Raw genomic sequence first — 19,423 nt, 5'->3', positions numbered from 1 at the left:
ATATTGGTATTTATAGTCTGGGTATATTGGTGCATCATCCTTTGTGGGAGATAATTCAGTTTATTTTAGATCCACATTTTTATATAAACTAATCTTTAATTAAACTAACGACGCAAATTTCTTTAGAATCTAGTTGTACGACTATTAGGGCTGGACACGAATACTCTTGAAATGTTGATTTGGATAAATTGTTCAACAATTTGGGAGAATTCCTTTCGAGATCGACTCTGTATGGGAGAAACCAATTTGCAACAATGCAACAAGGTTTAGCAATGCCATTGGTACCAACGTTTGGGAATCTTTTTCCATTCGTTATGGATCATGGAGAGTGGTACCAACAGAGACAAGAGAGCTTGTTAAAAATCGATTATTGGTAAGATGGTCATTTTATATTTTACAAATTATATATGCATCTGCAAAGATACTAATTAGTTTTTCTTTTCTTTCTTAATTCAGAACCATTTTATGTTAGACTTGTCCAACAAATTGGTCAATGATTTCATCAATGAACAGATGAAAAATTCATTCGAAGAGTATAGGGGGGAATTACACAAACACTATAAAAATATACAAGTCATGAAGAGGCACGAGCACACCCACCTGATCTTAAAACGACATAAAGGATCGACACTTTTTATGCAACAAGTTTGAATCCACCAACTGAAAAGTAATCATTTTTATATTTTATTTTTTTTTTGTTTACTTATATTTCAATTACTCATTTCCTCTTAATTTCTCATTTTCTTAGAAAGTGACAGAGACTAATCAAAGGAATCGGTCAGCCATAAAATATACTCATACAACTGGTTTTAAGACTTTCATTCGCATAAGAGAATCCACGGTAAAAATAAAAGTATTTCTATATTTGATTTCTAAGAAAGTGTGTTTAATATGTTGCGAATTATTTTACAGAAAGGACCCAACGGTCAAACAATGGACCTAATGGACTTATTTAAGCAAACACACTAATTAGTTCTAATTATTGATGTAGAGACTAATCAATGGACGTTTGTTAATCAAGCTGTGAATGATGCATATGTAAGTTTTTATTCTGCAATGTAACTTTATTCATATACAATTGTCTTACAATAATTAGTCCTAATTATTGAAGTAGAGTCAAATGGTTGAATTGAGAGAATCCTCCACCCAATAAGGGCCTGAACGAATATCGGATGAAGAAATATGCGAATAGGTGTTGGACACAAGAGTGGGCCTTGGTAGGACACCGAAGGGTCAAAAAGTGAAAAATAAATAAATAAATTATCGTCCCGTGCATCATCAAGAGTTAGAGTAGCAACAAGAAGAGATGAAATTAAAGGCAATTGGCTAGATTGGACGAACTAAAAGCAATAAGACAATCTGAGATGGAGGATATGAAAGCCTTACAGCTCATGAAAGATAAATCGAACTAGGTAAGAGCTCTTCGACTTTTGTAGTAAACTAATTAGAAAATAACAACATAAACATATAGATATGTGTTTCAGTTGGTTTGTATATTACAATTTAGAATAATTTTGAGGGGGGAGGGGAAGGGGGGAAGGTAAGTTAGTTTGTTTAAGTAAATATAGATATGTCTTGGTTTGTTTCAATTGTTATGAGTTGGTTGGTTTTAAGTACAAATATGTTTAAGTTTAAGTTGGTTTATTTAAGTAAATGTAGATATAAGTTTAAGTAAGTGTTTGTTTGTTTCAATTTTTACTTATGTTGGTTTGTATATTGGGATTGGGGGGTAAGTTGTTTTGTTTAAGTAAATATAGATATGTCTTGGTTTGAGATTGAAATATGCATATCTATATTTAAGTAGAAGTATGTTTAAGTTTAAGTTATGATTAAATTTGAGTTGGATTTTAAGTTTTATATTGAGTTTGAGATTGAAATATGCAAGTTTGAGTTGGTTTATTTAATTCATTAATGTTCTTAGTTGAGTTTTAAATTCTATATTCATTTTGAGATTGGTATATAATATATTGAACATTAAACTTATTTAAATTTGTATTTTGTAGGTATCGATTTTTGTTGAAGATGCATTATCTCCCAACAAGTGTTATTTAGGTTGTAGATGTTAATGTTATTTTGGATTTTCGAATTGTAGATTAAGGTTGTAGATGCATCTCCCACCATGTACTTTGTTATCATGTAATATTTTTTAGATTAAGAAATTGTGGATGTTATGGTTTGAATTAAGGAACCATGGATGTTATAGTAACTTTTGGATTAAGGTTGAAGATTCAAACATCTAAAAAAAGAAAATAAATAAACAGATTCAAATAGGTATGACATTTGGTTAAATATATAATTCGACGCTAAAAGATATCCCCTAATGGTCCTAGGGGTCGGGAAAAGAAATCCCGATGGTGGCTAGAGACCCTCTAACCGTCGAATGATATTTAATATCTCCCGATGGTGGCTTCACACCGTCAAGATTATAAATTTATATCATCGACCTTTCTCCATCGAGAAAATCTTTCTTGACGACCTTTTCAGCTTATGCCGACAACTTTCGCCATCGAGAAATACCCAAATTCTTATATTGAATGGTTTATAATACATAGTTTTTAAAATTACAAGTTTTGAATATCCAAAACAAAATTTTAAGACAAACATGGCAAACATCTAAGGCTAGTTGAGTCATGTATTGAAATTTCCTAATATTAGGATATACGTTATATTTATATATATTGAAACGGAAGTAAAATAACATTAAGAAGAAAGAAGTAACAAAAGAGTTACAATGAGGTGGTGCATCAGCACATCGAAAATAAAATAACCAACAAGGTGGCCTATAGCAGCCACTCCATTATTTTTAGATAACGTTTATTTTATTTATTTAATGCAACATAAATGTGCTCGTTGAAAGCGACCACATTAAAAGGGAAATCGAAACATCTTCCTAAAGTAATTCATTTAGGATAAATTGCAAAAACCACTTCCAATTATACTCAACTTGAGCCTTTAAAGTTTGAGTGTTAAAATTAGGTTACGTAGATTATTTGTGGGTCTAATTTTTACTATTATTATAAGTATGATGGTCCAATTGTAATAGTTTTTGTAATATTCAAATAAAATGTAGATGGTTATAAATACTTAGGTATTACATAAATGTCTAGTGAAATTTTCAGCAATTTAAAAGAAAAAAACTAAATATGCAATATTTGAATCCAAAGACCAAATATAAAAACTAAACCTAGAACCTGAAAAAAGGCAATTGTATTATAGTTTATCATAAAACCAACAACAACAAACACAGACACATGTTTTTCTAAATTAAATTTCAACTGAATCACAATAAAGTTGCAGAAAACTACCCACTACTTAATAGAATTTATTAAGATCAATAACAAAAAAGTCCAATCAATTAAGTAGGGTTTGTAAGCAGAATTCCTTTAACAACTCCTTGTTTCTATAACCCTATAATGGGTTTGAAGAATTAGAGGTTACTATTCTGTCTAAATAAAATTATAGAGATGAAGATTCCATTCATTAACATAATTGACAATTGATAACCAACTACAATAAACATTCAATTCCTGCATCCATCTGATGTGTATTATTTACAGATCTAAAAAGAAAAAGAAGAAGAAAAAGGAAAATTAGGGCTCGTGGTACCTGATGAATCAAGATCCACCAGTAACAGTGCCATTGAAGATCTCAATGGTATCGCCATGAGCCACACCATGCCAGCGAAAGGAACGGTCTTCATCCATAACGTCACGGTCATAAATGAAAAAGAAACCCTCTGGTGGCAGATGAAATTGCATTCTCTGCTGCAGCTTTTCCAACTCTTTCTTCAATTCCCCGACGTTGTCTGTTGGGTTCACTTCCATTGCTATCTTTGAATTCCCACTTTTCGGTTTCACCATCACTTTCAATTTGTTATAATTGTTGTTGTTTATGCTGCTGCTGTTATTATTATTATTATTTTTGGAGGAGGTGATCTCCTTTTGCGGCTGCGGCGGTTGATGAGGAGGAGGAGGATCAGGAAGAATATTATTCTGCTTCATGATGAGCCGTCCGATTTCGGATTGAGCGGATAATTCTGAATTAGCAACGACAAGTTGAATCCGGGAGTGTTGCAAGATTTCGCAGAATTCGACGTCGCGGTGGTCTTGGAGGATGCGGCCATTGAAGATTAGGGATTGTTTGGGAATGGGGATGCCATGGTATTTTTCAATCTTCTCTTTGATTTCTAATACGGTGTCGAAGAAACCAACTTCAATGCCGAACGTTTCTCCTTGCTCAGGAACGAATATCACGTCCATTATATCCGTCCGCCCACAGGGGATCCAGATTACATTACTACTAACAAAGGAATGCCCCTTTTTGTTGTAATAATTATTCTAATTAAGTCTTTGATTTCGAGGCAATTTAATGCACGTTACAGTAGTACTAAAGAAGAAGAAGAAGAAGAAGAATGGGATTTTGATCCATTCAGTGGACTGTAATGGTTATGGGTAAATTAAATGGTAATAATGGTGGTTTTATAACTGTGTAACCGTGATTCTTGTTCCAACTCACACTTCCTTCTAACTTTCTAATTCTATTTTTAGAAAAAACAAAAAAAAAAAACCCTAACTCTTATTTCTTCTATCAAATATTTCCCCTTTTTCTTTCCTTTTTTTTCGTCTTCAGGGTACTGAAGTTTAGATTTTTTAACCGAATGTAGACCGTCTCGTCTACTGGTTAAATATATAAATAATAGTAGTGGTTAACTCATTTACAAAAATAAAATTTTAATCTACTACTGATTTCCCCATATCAAATTTAGGATTTTTTATTTTTTCAAAGCACACATTTTTTATATATATGTACGGAAAAAACCTAATCAACTCGTATACCATTTTTTATGGGATAAGTTATGATTATACATTTTTTTAAAACAATTTAGTTCAATTCAACAAATCTGACATAGCACAGTGAACGCGATATTTGCACTTGCACAACTAATGAACTAAGGAAATAGTAGTTCAATTCCTATATCCTTAATTTAGCATTGAATTAAATCTAATGACGAATCAATTAAATAATACATGGTTTATACCTTTTTTTCTATAACAATTTAGTCGATATGCAGTTTTTGTCATTCAATTAAAAAATAATGTATCATGAAACCCAAGTATGGATATATATGAGAGAATTGGATGGATCCATATAAGTATGATGATAATTATTACCTATACAAGTAAAGAACACCCAAGTAAGAAAGTATATTTTGAAAAATTGAGCCTAAAATTTAACGAAATAGTATGATTTGTTCAACTCAGTTTTTCTGAATTTCTTTTTCTCTTTCATTCATATTCATAGTAAGTACACACACTGGAATGATACGGCCCAAAAAGATCAATAGATGCTCCAATTCTATCATTTATTTCATGAGAAGAATAAATATGGGGTCCTAAAAAATATCATAGCAATTAACATAAAATTCGTATTAGGTTCGATTCTCACATCCCAAATTGTCAAAAAGAATTTTTTTAAAAAAAACTTCTAATTTGTATTGATGCTGATTCTCAATAATATAATCCTTTTACATCTTAATAATTCGATAATAGGAAAGAAAAAATGAAACTTCAATTACTGCATCATCAATACTAAAAAAATAAAATCTGCCAAACCAATTACAAATGATATTATGTCTACTAACTAGTTAAAGAGGCATGAGATTACTTGTCATATTTCCATGGTAAGTTCCCATCAATCTGCCTTTGTATTATACATGTTTTTTTGGTTCAACCACATATACATTTTGGTCAATAGAAAAATATGCCTTACCCCTACTTTCTTAAAGATTCTAATAAACAGAATATTCTTTAATATGAAGAATAACTCAAAAAGTATTTTGTTCCCTAGGATGTAATGCAGCTGATACAAGAATATCATGAAGCCGAATGTCTTTTGTCTAATTAACAACTCTTCCTACTTCCAACTTTCCCGCCCTTTCCTAATAAGAGTGATGTAAATTAGTACTTTTAATCAGAGGATATAGTAGTAAGATAAAAACAAAAAACAAAAAACAAAAAACCGTCCACACGAACCCTAAGTTCAATAATTACTTGGAGAGGTAAGAGGATATCAAGAATCCTAAGAAGCATAAAGCTGAACTTGACGTGGCCAAACCGCACCATGGACATCTTTTTGGGTATACCGACGGTCCCAAGACCAGGGTACATCTGGTGGGATCAAAACAAGTCAGAATATGTAATTAAGTAAAGCAAGTTGCCACAATGAAGGAATGAGCGTTGCCTGACCTTGAGGGCCATATGGCTGAGGAGGGAGATCATAAGGTATAGGCAATTGAATTACTTCAGACAATGATTCTTTTTTCCTATTTTCTTGCCAAGCCAATGTCACCAGTTCTGTTTTTTCTTCTAAGTTTTCTGATGGTCTTGGCTTGTTCTAAAGGTAAGTTGAGTAAGAGGGGGGGAAAAAAACTTTCAATCTTCCCTTTTGAAGAATTTGCTATGTATTCCAAGTATTCATTCAAGGACCGGGTTTAGGAATTACCAGTGCTGAACCTCCACTCTTGGTACAAGAAAAACTATAATCATGTCTTTTTTGAGGAAGAAAGAGCACCCCAAGCTGAAAGTTTTTTTAAGACAAAAATATTTCATCCTCCGAAAATGACAATAATAAGATGAATGGATCAGTTGGGTTATCTATCAGTAATCATAGATAGATATTCAATGAATAAATGCAACGTTGAATCAACTGCACATACCCATGTTCATAAAAGAAATGGTAATAGATAAATTTAGTAATGTGCAACCAGATCCATCTCTCACATTTAAGAGATACTTACCTCGTAAGAACGAATCATTAGCTGAGAATTGTTCTTCTGAAGTGCTCCCCAGGCAGCTTTGCTGAGGTTAGATGACGTTAGCACTAACCAACTGTTAACAATAAACTCATTTAAGTCTCACGTCTTCAAATTTACTCCAAATTTCCAATTAAAATTAGCGAGTAAATAGAAGAAAACCAATTAGCTTGGCATGAAGTCTTACGCAAGTTTCTGACCATTATAACGAGCAAATGTCTTTATGTGCGGCATTGCATGACTGCAGCACAGAAAAGAACGAAGACAAGGATCAAATTCTCATGGCGTAGCTTCTGGGACAGGAAGATGGCCTTAAGAGGAATTAGTTTCTTTGAGTTGGTATTCATTAATATCATGAGGAAATGCTTTGAAAAATAAGCTAAAGTATCGGGAATATTTTTGCTGAAATGCTATTAAAAAAAATTATGAGTCTGTGACATATAATATATATAAAGAAAGACATGCTAACCATCGGCCGCTATGGTATGATTTCCATTTTGCCCAATACTTTTTCAAAAATCCCTTCTCCACATTTTTTAATGGACTGGGAATGGCATTTCCAGCAGCATACCCCTATCCAAGGGAAATGAAGTAGTTTGAGCAGAGAGTAAACTGAACATTGTGCTATAAAATGTACATCTTCCCAAAATAATTTGGAGATAAATGCCACATTAGTCATCCAACTCGGCTTGATTAAGAATTCAGAGAAAATATACAAATTCAATACTTTCTGGTCAAGTCTGAAAAATAAAAAACTTAGCAAAGAAAACAGGGGTCAGTTTGCAGGTTTACACTGGAATTTTAGAGAAGGAGCTGTCGGCCAATAATCAGGGAAAATGAATTCTAAAACTGCAGAATAAATTTACTTCTAGAAGTGGCATATGCCTCATGTTTGCTTTTTTTATGAATGTTGGATTGGCATTGATCTAGTCTCTTTTGCTTTCCCCTCTTTCCATTCTATCTTTTATAAGAAAATGGCCTCTATTCTATCTTAATTTGGGGGTCTTTCTTATAACTTTCATATAGGGAGAAAATTGTCTGATAGGAAAGCTACAACTATGACCTCTTCATTATCTTTTCGCATAGAGTTTGTGACTCAGATTCCAGTGATAGCCATACTTGGTTTCTTGAGTCTTCAAGTGAGCTTTCTTATAAGACAACGTTATTTGGACAGGATTAGAGGACACTATATCTCCTATGAGTCTCTTTTATCTCGTTTGCTCACTTGTCTTATCCACGGTAGCTTCCCCTTTTGGCAAGCTCAAAAAAATTTAGAACTCCAAAGTAGTACGATTGAGAAATATCCCAAAACAAAGAAGTTTAACCCTTGGGTGAAGTCTTTTTCAATCAGCAGGTGAGTTGAGGTTTTGAAGGGGTGAATAAACTTTTACCATTTCAGTTTATTTTTGTTTGGATGAATTTTCATTTTCGATCAAATTATATTTGAAATATAGAAAGAGGCAAGTTCTTATTTTGGAAATTCGTTTAAAGCCTCCCAACTCCAATATCTTTTAATTCGAGGAAGACGTAACTAGTGTCTTCCTTTGGCACCAAGGAGCTCCTAGTTGCTAGGAAAAACGATGTTTATATTCTCCCCGTGTGGTTAGCTATGAAGTTTAAGGCAGTAATTTAACAAAATTAATACTGTTTGATCAAGACAACTAATTTGAATGACTTTATATATATATATATTAGAAAAGAGAGAGAGGCTCGTAGAAGTTGTCTTTATCCAATGAAGGTGCAAAAAGGAGTCTGCTAATTCTGGCTGGGGAAAATGAAGAAGGATGAAACATTTTTCTAGGTTGGCCACTGACTGAGATTGAGGAACAGAAACGAAAATCTTTGCTCAATTGAGTGGAGGGGGGAAAAAGTACCCAGGGTTTGAGACAGATTTTTCAAAGATTTAATGGGAAAGGAAAACTGTAAAATGCAATCAAAAGACTATCAGTCCATGATATCTAGTTTCGCTCAAGGTTCGCTCAAGGGAAGCGTTGAAGTAAGCTATCAATGAATACTTGCTCTGAACTCCATCCATTCAAGCTAGATAAAGCAGTAATTATGCAAGCCAACCTGGTAGAAGTTGGTCTACTCAGTAAAAATGAAACCGGTCAAGAGCGGGGGGCCTCCATAAAATTTGAACCGTGAGATGACTTAGTGCTGGGGAAGTTGGATGTTACACATTGGAGGATGAATGAAATCAGAAAGTCATCAATGTCTTTATAAAATGGAGAAACATTGGAATCAATTGGCAATAAATGTGAAGGATATGTCAGAAGTTTAAGGAAAGGACAAGAAGTGAAAACTTTCATGGTATTTTTTTCGTGTAATGCAGCACTAGGGCCATGAGATCCTTAGTCCTTACATAAAAATAGAGAGTAAGAGTGTAATGACAGTCAAAAGAGTCCTCCAATGCATTTCACGTAGCCAGAGAGTGCACGAGGGAAATCGTGAAAGAGAGAGAGTTAAGTATGTCCTAGAGGAAAATAATTTGTACTGCAGTAGAGGGTAGCAGGAACCAGGGAAGGTAATCAGTTTGAAGTAGTAGTATATATGCCAGTAGTGAAGTAGGCAGTTTAATGGGCTTTTGTGGAGACCTCCAGACCTTCGCATTTCTTTTTCTTTCGTTCATTTTGTGAGTGAATCATTGAGTGGTATCAGTAATTAATTCAAGTTGTTCCCTTTTCCTAAACATTGCTAACTAGAAGACTTTCAGGATCAAGGGCCAGAAGGTAACTAAAGCATAACCATGAACGTCAGATTCAGATTAATACATTATTCAGATTAATACATACATTATACGACGGGGCTGTTTTCTCCATTTTTTGGAACATTGTAAGCTTAGTACCAAGCTTATATGCGGTGTCACATCTATAGCAAATTCTTTTGTAATTACCTCCTTTCGATACGACCTTTAGAGATTGGGGGGTGTTTTTGTAATTAGTTCTCCTTGGAAGGAAACTCTTTCCCCCTATCCCCCAGGTTGTCCTGTATTTTGTGTAATGCATATTTCTGGGTTTCTTAAAAAAAAAAATTAAAAAAAAAAAAACCGGGGATACCCCTACCTAGCCCCCAAGTGGCAGCCTTCTAGGCCAAGTGTTTCAAATTTTGGAACATTGTTTAAACTATAGGTGGTCGAGAAACCTATGAAGCACATATACTTAATGTGAGGCAAAGAATCCGTATCACACGTATCAGATATCGATACTTAGATACGACACGCGATTTGACATATCTATTTTTACGTTTTTTTTTTTTAAAGAAAAAAGATAAGCAAATCATCTAATCTTTCCCAATCTAAAACTAGACAGGCTATTTAAAAATCTCACTACTCGAGTCCAAAACTAAAAGGAAAAAAAATGAAAATAAAAGACCAAACCCTAATAATCTAATCTTCACTTTCACATTTGAGTCCCACAAAGTCCATCAAAATATAATCCACTTGGATATCTTCAACAATTCAACAAAGAAGTTCTTTGTTTATCTTCATACTTCTCTCTCTGATCTTCTTCTTCTTCTTTGATCAATATGAGTAACTTTTCTATTACATTTTATTGACTATTGTACTTCAACATCTTAGATGTTACTTTTTGTATTGTATTTCAGTGTTTGTATTATATTTTGTACTATTTTCATTAATTTGTATGCTAAATTTATCTATATCCTAGATTTTTATTAAGAAAAAGAAAACGTATCTTCAACATATCAGTATTCTAGTTTTTTTAGAAATTGACGTATCGTCGTATTCTATCGTATCCATATCCGTGTCTGTGCTTCATAAAGAGGAACTATATTTCCTCAAACAAAGGGGAGGGGGCAAGAAAGAAAGAAAACATCATAGAAAGGTTTCAAATGATAACCAACTCAGCGGTACCTCTAGAGAGCATCTGACGTCTTCCACAGTAGGCCATACTATTAATGGTTCCCCAAGACCTAGAGGCGTTTTATCAGCTGAGGAACCTGATGACAGTGATGCTGCAAACTCGGCCATCCATTTCTCATCCAACGACCCAAGTGAAGAGAACTAGAAAATGGCACAAAAGATAGGCACATGAGCATAAAAATTATTTATTAAAATAAAGTCCAAAACCTGCAAAATCAACGGAGACCACATAGCACAAATCATTACAATTAGCTAATGAGGTTAGTGATTATACCTGGTATACGAGAGGAGATCTCTGAAACTCTTTATCAAAAATGCATTCCTGGAGAACAGAACGTAGCTTCATATGGCCCCACTTCTTTAAATAGCGACCCGTATGATATCCAGGCACAGAAGCGATCAATCTAACCTGAAATCAAGCACACTCCACAATATGATAGATTAGTCAAAAAGATATAAAAAAAACACCAAGAAAATACTAGATATGGAGGAGTACAAGCTTAGGTAATTGATCAAGTACCGCAGCATTACTATAATCAAACTTTCTGAAAAAAGATGGATTGATATTGAAGTTCCCACGAGCTGGAAAATTAGCAGGAAATTCTGGCCACTGCAAATGGTCAGAAGGAAAAAGAATAAGCATTTTAATTTTAAAAGGGATGATATGCTGAAGATTCATCCTACAGCAACTAAGCCTTATCTAAACGGTAGTAATCACACATCTAATTGTTTTCACACTTTTTCTTAACAACTCAACGTGTACCTTCAAAGCACTAAGATAATCAACCAAGTCATCTTCAAATGTGCATCCTCTTGTAGAGGAATTTTGATCTTTCCAGGGGAAATCTTGCATCCATAAACCTTGGCTTTTGTTGTTCCAATCAACATAGATTAGATTAGCAGTGTGTACAACCATTCTTATTCCTCGAGGATAGACAAGAAATATTGCTTTTGAATGGTGAGTCCCGAAAGATATAGGTAGTGGTGGTTTGTGCAAAATCCAATTAGCAGGCTTCTTCCTCTATGATCCATATAAACCAACTGTTAAATACTGCCAACATAAATGTAAACTTAGTTTGAATCAATGCACTATACCTTCATATTATCCAGTGTTCCATCACCCTCACCATGAATAACCAGCACGTGAGGGACTTTTGCAAGAGCGGGACATGCTGCACCAATATAAAAGGGGGAACACAAATACAATATGCAAAAACTTATGGTCTGGACATAACATAACTAAATGAATCACAACAAAGTCACGTAAATTGTCTGGCTTAAAATTAAATGCTTGTAAAACCAGAAGTAATAATGAAATACCATTGTTTAAAAAATAATAATAATAGATGATGACAATCAGATTCAGAAACTGTATAAATGATGAATAGCCGAATGCAATTAAAACATGAATATCATATTAGCCTAGCTAGTAAGCTATGTATATACTACTAAAATTACACTGAAGCAACTCCAAGAACCAGGAGGAAGTGGATGAATATGGAAACAACTAAAAAAATCCAAAAAAGTTCCAAGTGCGGGGGGGTTGAACTCACCAGGTATTAACCAATCAATATCCACCATGTAATTTGACAGGACGGCAAAGAGAATGTCTCCCTGAGAAATAAAAACCAAAATTCCAATGCAAACTAAAATTACGCATGTTAAAATCCTTACAATTTAAATATATCTTGAGGTACCCACCAGATATAGAATAAAACAATTTCATAACAGGTAAAATAACAAAATAGAGTATATGCAACTTGACAAAATATATCAATTAATTCAGTACTCGGTAGTTGACAGCTGCCACTTTTGAAATGGAAGATTAACATGCCTGTTATTACCTGTATAATATCAGTAATCCTCACACATGATGTATTAGCCCATGGTGGTAGGCCTTTAACACTCAAAAGTCTGAAAGTCATCGGCAATCTGTCGTCGGGAATGTGAAAATTGCGAATAGCTTCCACACTATTATCTTCCTTAGACTGCGAGAACCCAGATTGTAGATTCTCCCAAGGGCTTACCATTTCAACCCTCTACACAAGTGTATAATGACATCAAATAAAGAAGGGAACAATCTTCAAATCCAATCCAGCAACTGAATTTGAAAATTCCACAACGTGGCTGAAAATTATAATACAAAGAAGCAAACATTAACAACTTCTTGACTACACCTTAGCCTTTCTCTCAGAAATTTTATCGTCCGCCACTTGTCTAACTCTCTTCTGTCCCAAATCCTCATGACTGGGCCTTGTACTGAAACAATGAGATGCATACTTGAAAAGATAATGGCCTGGAATCAACTCTATAACATCCCCGTCCCGAATTACCACACTTTCACGAGGACCAAGTTTCTTTCTACCATCACCAGAATTAATAACAACTGGATTCGTACCTTCCTACAATTAGAACAAATAAATCTTCACGCAATTGCTCTACATGCAAACCTCTATCAAATTAGGTCAACAAAACTTCGGTAACGGGTGAGGGAAGTTGCAAGCTACCACGAGTAGTTTAGCAGAACCGTCAGTGGAAGTGGTAAGAGTGATGTGCTTGCGGCTGATCCTCTGATCAGAAACGAGAACGTTGCTACGGCCGACGGTATTTGGGCCCTCAGAGAGAGGTATTTTTAGCCCCAAATTGTCTTCCTCCAGATTTTTATCAAGCGGAACCAAATACCCAACCTTCTTCCCGCAGAAGAACACAGAAAAGTAATTAGAGAAAACAAATAATACAATATATGAGTAAGTGTAAATAAGCTGACTGTGAGCTGAAAAGTCAGGACCTGGAGGCGAGCCATTGCTGAGCAGAGAGGGCGTTTCAGAGTGAGAGGAGAAGAGCTTGATGAAGCCAAAGGCGAAATAAGCTGATGGTGGTGATGCTTAAGGAGAGAAGATTGAACGGAGAAGAGGAATACTGCAAAATCTGTGGGAATGACAATGAAAATGGCGGCTTAGCGGCGAGGAAAGGCGATGAACGACGGAGTTTGTTGTTGTTGGTGGCGATGCTGAAGCGGCGGGCAAGACAAGACACATGCCACGGCGGCCAGACTCTGATGAAATGCACCGTCTTGGGCCTGGGTCTGCTCTCTCCCTAATTTCTTTTTTTTTTTTTTTTAACTATCATTTTGCTCTCATTTTCATCTTATTTTGCTGTTCCCCAACTCCGATGTATTCATGTTGACGGTTGATTTCCATCTTATACTCTTGATTTTGATATATATGTATATTTTTTTTAAGTCGAATGAATCTTAAAATACACCGTCTTTATACTCCTTACTCCTATCACATATATAAAGAATAAATTAAAATATTTCAAAAACCAGGTTGGAAGAATTCATATGATAAATATAATTCTATGATTTTGTAATTGGAATCGAGGAAAGATCTTGGTGTGATTGTAATAATTTTTCGCATAACTAATTTTTTCTGATTTGTAGTTTTTCTCTAAGTTGAAATATTTCATGTAAATTATCGTATTCTCAATTTTACTGCTTACTTTTAATTTTTCTAATATATCAATCCTTAATCCATATATTACAAGTTATTCTTAATATCTATTTATTCGTATAATTGAAAATAGAGAATTCGAACTACAGATTTCGTAATTACGAACACATTCTATGTTAATTGAGTTATGCTTGATTTTGTTTAACACCTATTTATTCCTTGTAAAAGTTGACCCAAAATTATAATATATTTTCTTCAATACTATACAACAATATAATCAATTTCACCAAATTTGTATCAAATATACGTTTTAGAAATCGTTAAAGAGATGTGAAAATATTTTTTTTCTTTAAAAAATAGCAAAACTTATACAAGTAACAAAATATAATTTTAGCTAGCTGCTTCGATTTTTTCCCCTAACTTATAATTCTGCATTTTTTTGAAACAGTTACAATTTAAATAATTTTCCTCGATTTTCATTGGTTCGAATATATATATATATAATAAACACTAATTTACCATATGTTAAATCATGATTTGATAATAAGGTGAAATGCACATAGATAAATAGCTAATATTTTTTCTTAATTTAATATACAACAAAAATAAATATTATGAAGCCAATTACAATAATTACCAATAAAGTACCTTTGACTTTTTCATCAGATCTATAATCTATAGTTACGAGTAGAATAAAGAAAAATATACCGCAGAAGGGCCGAGTTGGTTCAGATTAATGCATATATATACACACTAATATAAAATGATCTCCTCTAATTAAGACTAATTTCAAACTAAACTTACTTTTCCCTACATTCTCTACGCCTGCCTGCAGGCTACAACTGCCCCTATTTGTTAATCCATCTCACAATTTCAACATATATTTACTGCACTAAACTGTACATATATCACCAAAAAAAAAAAATTGTCATCTAACAGTTTGGACTATCGATCTCTATGAATCTAACTCGTTTTCTTCTACTTTGAGCATCCCATATGAAAATGCCAAATATATCAGCAACATAGTTCCCACGCACGACCTGCACCCATTTCTAAACTTCTTTTAAAACTGTCTATTTTGATCGACTTTCAAATGTGTATTAGATGTTAACATTTTTCAACCTTGTATCAAAATCGACCTATTTACCATAATTTTTTGAATTCACATATCTACTAATTTAAGTAAGTTTCTATTAGAAATAAAATTCAATTTTCCATCTAATACATCACCTATAAATTAACTTTTAAAAATTGTCAATTCTTTTTTTTTATTAGATATCTAGCACAAAATTGGAAGTTGAAAACACTAAAATTGTAATTAAAATCTTTAATAAATGCATTGAATTACTAGAGTAAATAACTAAGAACAAAATAAATGAGCTTACAGTGTGGCGCAGAACAAGAAAATCTTCCTGGGGTCCAAGTACCAGCTGCAAGATTGTGGAGACCGCTTGAGGCTGTTTCTTCTAAAGCTCAGCCTTTCCGCGCCGCCGCTGCTGTGGGTCGTACTAATCACTATCTCATGGCTCAGTGCGCCGCCGCCACCGCCGTTTCCACCACCGCCCAATTCTTCTATGCCCACCACCGCCTGCTTTTCGAGCATGCTCGACCCTCCTCCTACCACACCGCGACATTGTTTCATGGGCAAAATTAATTAAATAACTAAAAGATTTAAAAAAAAAAAAAAAAGGAAAATCCCATTTTGGGTGCGGTCGGTTTATGAAAAATTCCAAATGTTAATGTTTCCTTTTGGTCTGTTGTTGAAACTTGCGAGTGTTGTGCACGTGTTTTGAAGTTACTTTACCTACTGGGGAGATGGACTCTCCTGCATCATCATCATCACCATGATCTTGCCCCATCTTATTTCCACCACGTATCATTCCTTTTCTGCTAAAATTCCTCTACAATTTCCACAAAAAAAAACAAAGAACAACCCATTAATTCTTTTCAGTAGCGTCTTTAATAAGTCGAAATTTCCACTTTTTTTTCCAGAGTATCGAACGGGAAAGACAAGAAAGAAAAACTCACTGTAATTCTTAAATTGTGAGAAATTTCCTTGTTGGAAAAATTGTCCATATCGACGATGAAGCTATCGGATTTTGTTTTGTACTGATCGGAAACCGCTGTTTTTTCTAACCCATTATTATTCACTTCGTCAGAACTTATTATAACCTGAGCGAAAGAATAAAAAACACGATTCAATTTACAAGTGGTTAAAAGTAAAGACCATTACAGAGGTTTCCGGGAAATTAAATTAAATATAAGCCCATGGGAAACGAGCAAAATTAAATTGATTATGACACAAAACCCAATGGAACAGTTGAAAAGCGTAAATTATTATTAGTTTAGAAAAAGAAGAAGCTTACTGGCTTTGGATTGTCCGCCAATTCCATTGAAGAAAGAAATTAAGGGAGATGAGTTTGAATTTACAGGAAGAGGTTGAACAACTGGCGCCGGGAAAGAAAGAGTTCAGAAAGATCCTTCTCGATCTTTCTTTCTCTCCTTGTAATTAAAGCGGTACAATCAACAGATACGAATATGGATTACAGTATAAAAGATCCGAGATCTGATTGATTTTGAATTTGAATTTGAATTTGAATTTGAGTGGACTGTGGAAGTTGCAGACGAACGATTCTTGTACTTAAGCGCGGAGGAAAGAAGCCGGGAAGAAGCGTCGAGGAGAAACAGAGGAAAAAGAAAACAGAATGACTTGGGAAATTTCAAGACTTTGCCTCTGCATTATTTATATATACATTAGGCGATTTGATTGCTAAATTTTCAAATTGTATATTTTTTTCGTGTTTAAGGGTAACTATTTTTTATTTTTATTTTGTAATTATATGAAATTTTAAATTCAAAAATATGTTTAAACATCCTTTTTAGAGAAAAGATGTAACTTTTTAAAAATTCTCTGTTTAATTTAAAATAATAATAATAAATTACTGCATTAATCTTTTATACCTATTTTTAAACACAGTTATATTTTGAAAATTTTGAGATCAAATGAACATATTCTAAAAAAATTATAGACTAAAAAAGTAAATTTTAAAAATTCATTGGTCAAACACATATTCTTTAAAATTTTATAACTAAAAAGGTAATATTTCTTTTTTCTTTTCTTTTTTAGGAAAAACATGTGCTAAACTAGAATTTCTTTTAACAGGTACAAAAAGTAAAATTTAAAACTTGAACAGGGTCGATAAAATAAATCAACAATAAATTAATATATCATTTGATAAAATTGTTTACTACAAAATAAATTTTAGAGCAAATTACTTTTTGTCTCTAAATTTTGAAAAATAGATGTATCATGGTACTTAAATTTTCAAAATGTATAATTTTAGTCTCTGAATTTTTTAGAATGAATTCATTTGACTATTAAATTTTCAAAAAGTATCTTTTTAGTCCCAAAATTTTCATAATAGGTTTAAACGATCCCTAATTTTTTTTAATTTTCGTTTTATTAAATTTCGAATCATAAAAATATGGTTAAAAATAATTTTAGAAAGAAGCGGTATTTTCTTTTAAATAACTTTCTAATTTAAAATAATAACAATAATAAATTATTGTAGGACCTTTTAAATTTGTTTCTTAAAAAAAAAAATTGCACGACTAAAAAAATACATTTTAAAATCTTAAGCCCAAATAAACCTATCGTAAAAAAAACTCGAGAACTAAAAAGATATGTTTTATAAATTTATGGACCAAATATACATATTCTTCTAAACTTAAGGATTTAAAAGGTAATTTTTTCCTAAAATCTAAGAAGGGTGTGGAGTCTACAAAATTAATGAACAATAAATTAATATATTGATTACCATATAATAAAATCTCAGTATTATGTGAGGTCCATAAAATTAATATTTCATTTGACAATATTGATTGTCACAAAATAAAATTTAAGAATATGTAAGATCTACAAACTAAATAAATAATAAATTGTGTCAAATTATGAAAAGAATATATGTATAAGATTAGTAGTATAAATTTTCCCAAGCTTCATCTTTTAATTGAGATGTTAACTCATGAGCTATTATGTTTAATTTTCAAAATTCAATGATTGGATAGAAAATAAGACATTGCTCATCCTTATAAAATTTTCAACTATACACTTGAATTGAATTTGGAGCATATAGGCTAATCTTCATGTTTAGTTTTATTTTTCCAATTTAGTCTCTAATATTTAATATATTTATTTAATTCCTTATGCTTTTCATAATTTTTAATACAGTCTAATATTAATAATGATAAACTTAAATGTTAGCAAAGATTTAGAAGGAAAAAAAAAATAATGTAGGAATTCTTTTCCCACAAATTTTAAATTTCGTTAAAAATTAAATTTATTGGCTTGGTTTTTAAAATCATTAGTGAAAAGTAGATAATAAAAGAAGAAATTTAGAAATGGAAGTATTATCCATAGGTTTAATTTTCAAAAATAAAATGGTTACCAAACGGGTCCAAACTTTTAAAAATTTGTTTTTGTTTTTGGAAATTGATTAAGAATTCTGATTAAAGATGTAAATTATTATAAAAAATGAGAAGAAAATATACTTAATTTTTAAAAATTAAAAAAATGGAAAGGTGTGTCATATGTGAACCCCATTTGGCCATTCCACAAAAAGAAAAAAGAAATAAATAAAGAGATGAGAAATCGTTTGTATAAAATGGACCATAAATAGTTGGCGTTGCAATAATTGTTGAAGCGAAGTTTAGGAAAAATACGAAAGCATATGCAATGCCAACAAATTCCGACTTGAAATAATCTGTCTTAATTCTCCTTCCTTTCTTTAGTTTCAATCATAAGTTGGGATATTTAACAACCTTATCCTATACAAGTAACCCAATCTACCTTACCAAACATTATCAAATATTAAGGTTCCGTTTTGCTAACTATTTTAATTCTATATCATCTATATTTCTTACCATGATTAACATTTTTCTTAAGTACAACGGTCGAATTCCTAACCAAATTCAAAAAACAAAAATAACTTTTTTAAAACTATTTTTTTTTAGTTCTCAAAATTTAGTTTGGTTTTTTAAACCATTAATGGAAAGTAGATAACAAGAAACTTAATTTTCAAAAATAAAATAGTAATCAAATGGAATCTAAAAATTTCGATTATACAATATTCTTTCCACGTTGAAACTCTATCTTCATCCTTTCTAAATACAAGTCAAAATTATAATTTTATTATTTAAACATTATATTTAAAAAATGTTAAATACATAAACGATCGAGAATTTAAATTTTTAACCATTTTAGTTGAAGGTAGAATAATA

The 19,423-nt window shown here is 32.5% G+C and overlaps 3 protein-coding genes across 6 annotated transcripts; all 3 read right to left on the bottom strand.

The window, feature by feature from the left end:
* Window positions 1–3,437: 3,437 nt before the first annotated feature.
* LOC120073001 (ubiquitin domain-containing protein 7SL RNA1-like) lies at window positions 3,438–5,462 on the bottom strand. The gene has a single exon (XM_039025551.1). The coding sequence runs from the start codon at window positions 4,257–4,259 to the stop codon at window positions 3,615–3,617; it is 645 nt and encodes a 214-aa protein (XP_038881479.1). The 5' UTR covers window positions 4,260–5,462; the 3' UTR covers window positions 3,438–3,614.
* Window positions 5,463–5,672: 210 nt separating this feature from the next.
* Window positions 5,673–13,817, bottom strand: LOC120072999 (tyrosyl-DNA phosphodiesterase 1). 3 transcript variants are annotated; one of them, XM_039025548.1, is made up of 17 exons: window positions 13,480–13,817; window positions 13,199–13,378; window positions 12,869–13,093; window positions 12,536–12,730; window positions 12,245–12,305; window positions 11,787–11,863; window positions 11,455–11,712; window positions 11,212–11,301; window positions 10,966–11,100; window positions 10,683–10,832; window positions 7,281–7,384; window positions 6,999–7,052; window positions 6,797–6,887; window positions 6,502–6,576; window positions 6,246–6,393; window positions 6,033–6,167; window positions 5,673–5,938 (listed from the first exon to the last, which is right to left on the bottom strand). In XM_039025548.1, the coding sequence occupies exons 1-16, from the start codon at window positions 13,492–13,494 to the stop codon at window positions 6,079–6,081; spliced, it is 1,947 nt and encodes a 648-aa protein (XP_038881476.1). In that variant the 5' UTR covers window positions 13,495–13,817; the 3' UTR covers window positions 5,673–5,938; window positions 6,033–6,078. The 3 variants fall into 3 exon arrangements, with proteins under 3 accessions (XP_038881476.1, XP_038881477.1, XP_038881478.1); XM_039025549.1 differs by having other exon boundaries at window positions 6,051–6,167; XM_039025550.1 differs by lacking the exons at window positions 6,033–6,167; window positions 6,246–6,393; window positions 6,502–6,576 and having other exon boundaries at window positions 13,480–13,816.
* Window positions 13,818–13,844: 27 nt separating this feature from the next.
* LOC120073002 lies at window positions 13,845–16,850 on the bottom strand. 2 transcript variants are annotated; one of them, XM_039025553.1, is made up of 5 exons: window positions 16,510–16,850; window positions 16,172–16,315; window positions 15,948–16,044; window positions 15,529–15,760; window positions 13,845–13,975 (listed from the first exon to the last, which is right to left on the bottom strand). In XM_039025553.1, the coding sequence occupies exons 1-5, from the start codon at window positions 16,534–16,536 to the stop codon at window positions 13,945–13,947; spliced, it is 531 nt and encodes a 176-aa protein (XP_038881481.1). In that variant the 5' UTR covers window positions 16,537–16,850; the 3' UTR covers window positions 13,845–13,944. The 2 variants fall into 2 exon arrangements, with proteins under 2 accessions (XP_038881481.1, XP_038881480.1); XM_039025552.1 differs by lacking the exon at window positions 13,845–13,975 and adding an exon at window positions 14,807–15,183.
* Window positions 16,851–19,423: the final 2,573 nt, after the last annotated feature.

Source organism: Benincasa hispida, chromosome 3, assembly GCF_009727055.1.
Source record: "Benincasa hispida cultivar B227 chromosome 3, ASM972705v1, whole genome shotgun sequence".
In the NCBI taxonomy this organism is placed as follows: domain Eukaryota; kingdom Viridiplantae; phylum Streptophyta; class Magnoliopsida; order Cucurbitales; family Cucurbitaceae; genus Benincasa; species Benincasa hispida.
Note: the sequence above shows the minus strand (reverse complement) of the source record. Positions and strands in the feature narration are given on the sequence as shown.

Bases quoted from the DNA above. Each gene is read 5' to 3' on its own strand.
- LOC120073001 (XM_039025551.1), bottom strand. From the start codon at position 4,259: ATGGACGTGATATTCGTTCCTGAGCAAGGAGAAACGTTCGGCATTGAA.
- LOC120072999 (XM_039025548.1), bottom strand. The intron at 13,094-13,198 runs GTAGCTTGCAAC...TTCTAATTGTAG, and splicing joins GTTCTGCTAAACTACTCGTG to GAAGGTACGAATCCAGTTGT. The intron at 7,053-7,280 runs GTTAGCATGTCT...TCTGTGCTGCAG, and splicing joins TCATACCATAGCGGCCGATG to TCATGCAATGCCGCACATAA.
- LOC120073002 (XM_039025552.1), bottom strand. From the start codon at position 16,536: ATGGAATTGGCGGACAATCCAAAGCCA. The intron at 16,316-16,509 runs GTAAGCTTCTTC...TCTTTCGCTCAG, and splicing joins TGGCGGACAATCCAAAGCCA to GTTATAATAAGTTCTGACGA. The intron at 15,761-15,947 runs GTAAAGTAACTT...GCGGTGTGGTAG, and splicing joins AGAGTCCATCTCCCCAGTAG to GAGGAGGGTCGAGCATGCTC.